The following is a 9,329-nucleotide window of genomic DNA, read 5'->3' on the forward strand; positions in this document are numbered from 1 at the left end:
TATAAAATGTGTATAAGAACATACGGGTGAAAAATCTTATGAGTTGGGCAAACAGTTCTTAGTCATGATACCAAAACCATGCTCCATAAAAGAAAAAAAATGACAAATTAGACTTCATCAAAACAACACTACAAACTTATTAGGATGTCTAAAATAAAAAAAAAAAATACTAAGAGTAACAAATGTTGGTGATGTAGGACAAATAGAATTCTTATACATTGCTTTGGGAATGTAAAATGGTACAGTGACTCTGACAAGTTTGACAGTAACTTACAAAGAGAAATACACACTTATCATATGAACCAGCAATCCCCATCCTAGGTATTTACTCAAGAGAAACAGAAGAATATGTCCATACAAGGAGTTATTCATGAATGATCATAGCAGCTTTATTTGTAAATAATACAAGTAGCCAAAAACTTAAAACAACCCAAATTTCCGTCAACAGGTGAATGGATAAACAAACTATAAACAAACTAACATACTGAGATACTTAATGGATTACTAAACAGCAAAAATATAAGGAGCCCTGGTGGCTCAACAGTTAAACACTCAGATGCTAACCTAAAGATCAGTGGTTCGAACCCACCTGTGGCTCCATGGGAGAAAAGACCTGGCGACCTGCTCCCATAAAGATTTTAGCCTAGGAAATCCTATGGGGCAGTTCTACTCTGTCGTATATCTGTTGGTATGAGTCAGAATCGACTCGATGGCATAGAACAACAACTAAAAACTGCTGATAGATGCAACAACTTAGACCAATCTCAAAGGCATAGTTGTGAATGAAGGAAACAAATAATTCTAAATAAGCCAATCTTAAAGGGTTATATACTGTATGGTTCCATTTATATGACATTCTGGAGAAAGCAAAACTAAAGTGATGAAGAGATCCAGGGTTTCCAAGATTAGGCATGGGGGTGGGGGGAGGTATAACTACAAAATGATAGCATGAGGAAATATGGGGAGATGATTGAACTGTCTGTATTCTGGTTGTGGTGGTGGTTACATGAATCTATAACATAGTAAAATCCATAGAACTGTACACCTAAAAAGTCCATTTTACTGTATCTTAATATAAAAATAAAATAAAAGATTTAAGGGTGGGTCTGTAGTATAATTTGAGTTTTACTGTTAAAGTTTTCAGTCTAATAATGACTACACCTTCTCTCAGAATTAAGAACAAGTTTGGAAAAAAAATACACACCCTAGGCAGTAATAATAATAATTGCGTAGTAGCTCATCAATCTGGATGAGAGGAAAAGCTTGGAGTGTAAGTGGAAATAGGACTTCCTACACCTCCTCACCCTGCCCCTAACCAAACTGGTCAGACTTAAACCAGTTCCAAGCATAGTAAATTTTCAAATTCAAGTCACAACTTGTTGAAGCAAGTCTCCCAATTTATGTCACCTCATTGAAAAGTCTACAGCAATGAAGAGATAGAAAGAAAGCCTGAGCAATGCTTTACAAGTGACCTTTTACTTCAGTGTATCAATCCTCTTTTTAAAGAAAAGCATAAAACTAGGGAGAAGGACAGTTGCTTTCTTCCCATTTCTTACAAGAGGACATCATTCCAAATGCAAAGTTGCAGTAAAAGTGCAAGCAATGTAGATAAAGGCCACACCCTCAACCCTGCAGTTTCCTAGGCCCTAGAAGAATTAGAGTGAGAGGAGTGAGCCTAGGCTAAGGAGATGATACATTTTCCAAGGGAGATTGTTGAAAGGGAATGGTGGTTTAGAGATCTCTCAATAGTGTAAGAAATCTAAGTGGAATCGGGGACAGGAACATTGTCAGGAAGAGAGGGTTCATTTAACAGGAGAAGGTCCTATACTATGTATATATTTTACATCCTTCAAGACATGAACTTGATGATAAGCAGCTGGAGAGGGCTTACATTCAGTAAAGGCAAGGGAAACTCGGAAGACTGGAAAGAACATGGTTAGAAAGAAAGAAAAAAAGCCAATGGTACAATGACTCTATTTCCATGATTACTGTAGATTCTATTTTTTCATTCCTGCTAGCTACTTTCTCTCTGAAAGCAGAAACTATAACATCAATTCATCTTCTCTCACACTCTCACATAGGACACAATTCTGGAGCTGCTGGCCAGTGAAAAATTGTTAAATAAAAGGGCTCTTCCCTCCTAGGAAGCTTGGGCCTCTACTGACATGGTTTAATTTATACACAAGTCATTCCCACCCCTTGGTAAACATACAGTTAAGAAGCTGAGGGGACACTAGAGCTTAAAAAGTAGAAAGGCTGAGCTATTATCTTTCAGATAACTTGAATAGACTTCTTTATATTTCCATATGTGGTGATATGTATTGAGAATGTAACCATTTCCTTCCCAAACCACCCCCTCTTCCATATTTGATAATCAAAAACAAAACAAAAAAGCAAGAAGATATATTTTTTTCTTTAAATATTGCTTTCCAAATATTCACTTCAAGACACACAGAGCCCATTAACAAAAGAGAAGCCCATGCACTTGTTTGGAGATTTTTCTGTGATAGAAAATTTTTTGTACCTGCCCACAAGGGTAACATTACAGGAAATTCCCCAAGATATTTTCTACTTGTCCTACTTCTCTTTCTCCCTTTCCCTCACTGAAAGGGCTATAATCATATTTAGCGAAACTGACCTACTCTCTACTCAAAGACAGCTTTCTTAGAGAATATACCTATAAGCAGCTTGAGTGGAGATAGGGAACTTGCCTAAGGGTGCCAACACTTCACTTTTTATTGAGGTAATAGAGAGTTAGTTTCTTGGGGGATACTTACATCGCAATTTGTTACATGAGTTACAGAGGTCTTTGGAGGAGAATCAGGACAATTTTCAGTGTGATCTGAAGCTAAGCAGGTGGTCAGAGATGTGCCAGAACCCTGAAGGCTAAAATAAGGGCGGAGGGTCCCACAGAAGGTGATTGTAGTAAAGGAGTAGATGTGCGACCCATCAATCATGTTGTAAAAGGACACATCCCCAGCATCCCAGTCCAGGAAAACTCCTATCCTGTGGAGATGCTGCCTCAGGGACAGAGACTCTGGTGGGGAGGTGAGGGCCTCGATTGTCCCTTCAGTGCATGCCACCACCCAGAAATTCTTTTCTGGATTTTCAACAAACCATCCCTGTCTCTTCACTGTATCTGAGCAAACACCCACAGCCCATCTAGTTCCAGATCCACTTTCTGTCCCCATGTTTACTTCCACCTCCCAATAATGTCTCCCTGTAGTAAAGCAATCCTGACCCAGAACACTGAAGATAGTTTCAGATCCTCCTTGTCCTTGGTACGTTGGAGTGTCACAGTTGTGAGGAACATTCTCTACCCAAGAAACACGTCTTCTACTTTCAGATAAGTTGAGGTTGGGATGAGCCGTGTCTGGAGCCAAAGAAACAGCCACTGCAGGTGTGAGGGGGAAAACAGTCAGTCCACAATAGAGACTGCTTGGCCTTAGGAAAGACACAACTACTACGAAAGAAAAATGGAGGAAAACAAGATGGAGAGAAATGGAATAGGTAAAACAATTTGTGTTCTATCCCTTGTCCATTAACAGAAGTCACACAATGAATAAAACATGGGAAGACAGAGTTGGACAAAACCTTGGGTAGCCATCTGTACAGACAGGCTGAGACCACACAGCCAAGTAGGTTGCCTCATCTGAAAATCTCCAGCATCAGGTATTCAGGATGGTGTCTCTCTATCCTCCTTCAAATGCTGTTCAGTTACTACTTGTTCTTGATAGTGAAGTCCTGTCATATGTACAACTGCAGTGTGCCTACTTTCACTTAAGCTTCTTTTGTATCATTTTTCTATGGACTTACATAATAACTAAATCATCCAATTTTCTTATTTAATTCTAATGTTCATTTCTTATATTTCTAATGGCCCAGGCTCTAGAGTCAGAAAGATCTGAATTTTGATAATCACTCTGTCCTTAGTAGCTGTGTGATCTTGGCTAAGTTAGTTTGCTTCTCTCAGCCTCAGTCTACCCTCTTGATGATGTACATAATTATGGTACCTCAGCATAGGATTATAGTGAGAAATAAATGATACAATGTGTAGAGAACTGAATCCTGTGTCTTGTCTATGATGAACACTTGGTAAATTTTAGTTTCCAATAGGTATAGTAACACTAACAGCAGTAGCAATAGTAACAATACTAATATTAATTAATATGCTTCTTGTTGAACCAAACTTCTTCAATAATTAAAATTTTCTCATAGGAATTTGTATATGAGATATTAGAATATGTTTGAATTTTTGGAGGATTAAAATCATTAGGAAACATTCGTGGATACAGGGATATATAAAGTGGCATGCACTAAAAATGGATAATCAACCCACAATTCCGGAAAAACTCTAAAATGGTCAAGGGACATTTTTCACTTTCATAGAAATGCAACAAACTCTTCTCTGTCTCAGGCGAGTTACACAATAGTCTTCTTCTAACTGAACTACTCGTCCAATGTTATTCACATGAAAAATTCCACCGTATCATTAAAGTTTAATCTTAAATGTCAATTTCTTAAGGAATTCCTCTAATACACCAGTTTCTTTCATGGCAATCTCTTTTTACTTTATAACACTCCTCACGATTTATATGTGTACTTCACTATGAAGTCAGAGATCAGATCTGCTTTATTTGGTACCAAATAAATAGATGCATTAATTTATGCTGAATTAATGAATCAATGAATGGTATCATCAGAATGGCAAGAAATCTGTTAACATTTCAGCATGAGATTGAGACTGAGAGAGGAAGTCGTGGAATGAATAACCACATAGATATTATCAGGAGTTTATACATATGCAAGAGCTTTCATTTGACAGAGATTATGTGGGGCAGACTAAGAATGTCACTTGCCTGCTTTGAACTGTTCCTTTCCCCAGTCTGAAAAGAAAAAAAAAAATTACATCAGAGAATATGCCAAGAGCATGTTTTCTATACTCATGGTATGCCCCTGGCCAGGCATCCCCTTGGATTCCCTGCTCAACAAATCAGAATTTCCTTTCCGGAAAACGTCCTAGAGCCTCACAAAATTCTGTGAGTGAAGCCCCAAAAGAACATCAGAGTTACTCACCAGCATATAAATTTGCTTTTCTCCAGTCTGAAATAAAACAGAGGAATTAGATTCTCCCATTCATAAGGCCTTCACTTCAGAGTATGAAATTACTACTGCCGTATGAAACCTGAAGTATCATGATAGCATTATATCTGTGTTTATCTTCACTATATGACAATTCTGGAGAAACTGTCTTCTTCTAAACCTCCTGTCCTGTTTCCCGCATTTGCCACATTCGACCAACAAATCTGTGATGAAATCTTTGGCTATAGTCCTCTCAAAACGAGAAGGAGAAGATAGACCTAAGTTGTAAGAGCAGACAAAATGGTAGGTCCAACAAAGATGTAAAATATAAACTTACCTTGTTGGTATAGTTCCTTCCTTCTGGCTAAAAAGGAATAACAGCCTGTGAGATCCAAGTAAACAGCATAGAGTTGGGACTTTACCTCCTCTATAAGCACAAAGAAAATATGGAACTTACCAAGCTCTGTCTTGAGTGAGTCTAAAAAAGAAGGAAATTAATAAAACAGATTTTACTGGGAGAAAAATCCAACCAATGTTTAGTTTCAAGACTATGTCACTTGCACATATCCTAAATGCTGCTTCCAGAAACCTAGACCAAGAAATTTACTTGAATTGAGAATTACTGTGACTATTTCTTTCTAGCTCCAAATTTATACCAATGAATTTTCTCTCTCCAATGGACTCCATTATAATATTTTTCTCCCTGGGATCCTGCCTCCACATCTTGCTGGAGAACTGAGGGCTCCAAATTCAGTCCTACGTGTGTCCTTCTTTCCCAACAGATGCCACCCATGTGCACAGTCATGTTCATAAGCCCATAAATTCCCAACTCCCAATATGTCTCATTACCAGCTTTACCTTTGGCTTTGCTTTCTTCCTCTTTTTCCTTCTCGGCTTTCCACGCTCTCTTCTTTTCTTGCCGTTCTCTCCAGACCAAAAACAGAACAGCACCCAGAAGAGTCACAAGTATAGGGAGACTTACACCAAATGCTGCCTTCCAAGGAGAGGTTCTAGGGAAGAAGGGCTCTGACACAGGGCCCAAAGACCTGATCAAAGATGTTCACTACACAAGACTATCCCATCCCAAGTCCCAAATATCTCCTTCTTACTCCCTTCCTGTCCCCAAAATGAGAAAAACTGACCTGGGATAGAAATGGTTTCCACCTGCTCTTCACCAAAAAAGGGATTCTTCATGGAGCAGGACACTTTCCTCTTGGAGCTGTCTCTCACAATGAGGGCTGCTTCTATCTGGAACAACCCGTCATCATCTTGGGTCTCATCTTCAGAGACAGATGATATCTTCTCTCCCCTTTCATCTTTCCATAGTACCTCAGGCTGGGGAAACCATCCCTTTCCTGTGCATGTCACTCTTATTCCTTCATCTTCTGGTCCGACCATGAGGATGCGAGGACCAGAACCCAGACCTGGAGAGGAAAGCCTTTGTCTGAGACCTGGATCTTTTTTGTCCAAGAAGTCCCTAAAGTTATATAGGAACACCAGTGTGGGGAGATGGAAGAAGCATCATAGTTCTGAGTGGGAGTTGAGAGTTTCTTTTCTTCTCCACATGAGATAGATGTGTGCCTGTGGTCCAAAGTCACAGGAGACTTCCTTGGGCTTAAAGGTGACGCTAGTACTTATACCTCTGCCTAACAGATATTCTCTATCTAAGCATATCTACAATTAGATCATAGAAGGACACAGAAAAGGGACAGAGTAAAATCAAATATAAAAAAAAAAGAACACTACCAGAACATAAGAGATTCTCATTATCCCTTTGAGAGTAATGTTTTTGAACTTAATATCATATAGCATGAACCCTCTTCAGTATGGCTCAGTCCTACCCCAGTTCCTCAGATGTAGGAAATATATTAGGAATCTCAGCTACACCATCTTTTTTGGCTAAGAATTATAACACAAGTAACTATTGTAATTAAAAATGAAGCAGCATCAATGATGACAAAATCCATGGTGATCTACTCAGGGCTCTGTGGACTTCTGTTTAATCCACTGTTTCATTCTGGTTGAGGACCTTTCGATATTCCAAAATGGCAACTCCCTTCATAGTTTTCTTTTCTTCACTTACTTAACATTTTTTTCTGATCTCAGTGCTGTTATTATTATTATTTTTTTCTGCAATAGCAATCCACCCTGTCACAACCCAGGTAATCACTTCCTCCAAACAATGCATTTGCAATTTAGACCCACCACTAATGCTTCCAGCTGAGTCTCTATCCATCACTGTAGCCGATTAGGGTGCTGGTCTGAGAGTAATGATACTTTTTGGGAATCATGGTGTTTTCTTTCAAAATGCTTGAAGAGAGTCACGGGAGAGGAAAATAAATCATCTATATTTAGAATAGATATTTGTGGAAGTAGTTTAATTTCAAAGTACAGCACAATAAATGTATAAATATATTAAGAGCATTTGGGGTCAAAGCCACTGTCTAGGATGTTGATCAGCTCCAAGCTCCTGCCTCTTTGTCTCTGTTTTATTTGTTTTCTTCACCATCATCCCTCCAAAATCAAACACACAACACTTACATTTCCCTGAGAGTGACCTATATTCTCAGGTGATGACTTACCTATCACTTTTAGCTCCAAAATGGCTTCTTCAAAGTCACCGCCTTTCTTAAAGAAACACTTGTATATTCCATTGTCCGAGACTCGGAGACTGTGGATTCTCACACCTACTCTTCCCTCAGTGATATAGTCTTTCACCAACTCTGCTCTCCCTTTGAAGTCTACCAATTGTTCTACCACCTGCTCCATTCCATCCTGATAAACATACACAGCCTCTGAGAACTGAGAGCGAAACCACCGCAGCTCCATGTTCTCCACACTCATGGCTGGGGACACATGACAAGGCAGTACGGTCTCTGCACCCAGCATGGCCACAATGGGCTCCGAAGGACCAATCACCACAAACGTATCTGTGGAATAGGGTCATAGTGAAAAGAATATCAGAATGACCTGCCTGGATATTTCAGAACACAGCATCATTCATATAACAATTATTTGCAGGACATATTCTGGCTGAGGATGTGATGCTGAACAAAACAAAGAAGATTTCTAACCCTGTGAGCTTACAATTATCAGGGCAATCTCACAGTAAGTCAATTTTTCACTGTAATGGTGGTGAACGCTATGAAGGAGGATAGAAGAGTGCTGGGAAATCATGAAATTGGAGTTTTTAATCAGGTCTGGGGAATCAGATAATGCATTCCTCATGAAGCTGAGACCTGAATGAATTAGGACGTGTTAGTGAAGTAATTCTACCTGTCTTCTCTCTAAAGAGGTTTATGAGCAAATAAATCACTATATCAAAATAGATGATTTAGAATTCACCCAGGTATAGATGAGGAGTAATGGGGTGATTTAATCATTCTATTCTGAGAACAAGAGAACCCAGGTATGTAAAATATAAAATGTTCTTACCTGAGCCCCACATGGACACCTGGAGAAGCAGGAGAGAGAAGAGGCCTCTTGGCAGAGAGAAGTCCAGGAAACCCACCATCTCTTCCCAGTGCAGTGAATAGTATGACACAGAGGCGGGTGCTGCAAATAGCTGAAGTAAAGACAAGAATAAGACCCACAAGGTGAAAAGAACATGGCTAGGGTGTTCGCCAAAAGCTCAGCAGTTCAAATCCACCAGCCACTCCTGGAAACCCTATGAGGCAGTTCTACTCTATCCCATAGGGTCACTATGAGTCGGAATCAACTCAGCTGCCACAGATTTTTTTAAGGTGTTTGCAGTGCTTCTAGCGACGGCCTCCTAGAGCTCTCGGACAAACACCGCAGCGTCTCCCGCTGGACAGCCTTTCGCGCTAGAAAAAAGATCTTTTGTTTCCATTTTCTAAGGAAAGAGTTTTCATCTTAACAGTCACATTCTGCAGTAATAAATCAGCCCACAGTCTCTTTAAACTCTTCCCTTTTTCAAGATCATTTTGTCTAATGAATGAGAGATGAAAGGGAGGCAAAAAGCAGCTGCTGAGAGGGGCGGCTCTAGCACAAACATCACTCTGTCCTCAGTGTATTTTCTCCCCACATATTCCTGTATGACAGATGCAGATATAACATAGCCTGTCCTTGTCAACTCCCAAGGTCTTTCTTTGGATTCTCCCACTTCCCTCCCTCTTGCCCATCACCCAGTAGACACTCGTGCAATACTCACAGCTTTTAAGTTCTTTTTAAAGAGATTGAAACATCCTGGACTTCTCATCCTCACTGCAGCAGACACCATGGATACA

General features: G+C 39.6%; 1 protein-coding gene across 1 annotated transcript; it reads right to left on the reverse strand.

The window, feature by feature from the left end:
- Positions 1–2,107: 2,107 nt before the first annotated feature.
- LOC101353127 (butyrophilin subfamily 1 member A1-like) lies at positions 2,108–8,596 on the reverse strand. The gene is made up of 9 exons (XM_004391105.2): positions 8,518–8,596; positions 7,665–8,012; positions 6,225–6,506; positions 5,941–6,108; positions 5,540–5,560; positions 5,420–5,446; positions 5,077–5,103; positions 4,860–4,886; positions 2,108–3,394 (listed from the first exon to the last, which is right to left on the reverse strand). The coding sequence occupies exons 1-9, from the start codon at positions 8,594–8,596 to the stop codon at positions 2,736–2,738; spliced, it is 1,638 nt and encodes a 545-aa protein (XP_004391162.1). The 3' UTR covers positions 2,108–2,735.
- Between the last annotated feature and the right edge of the window lie 733 nt (positions 8,597–9,329).

Source organism: Trichechus manatus, unplaced genomic scaffold, assembly GCF_000243295.1.
Source record: "Trichechus manatus latirostris isolate Lorelei unplaced genomic scaffold, TriManLat1.0 scaffold00481, whole genome shotgun sequence".
NCBI classification, from domain to species: Eukaryota; Metazoa; Chordata; class Mammalia; order Sirenia; family Trichechidae; genus Trichechus; species Trichechus manatus.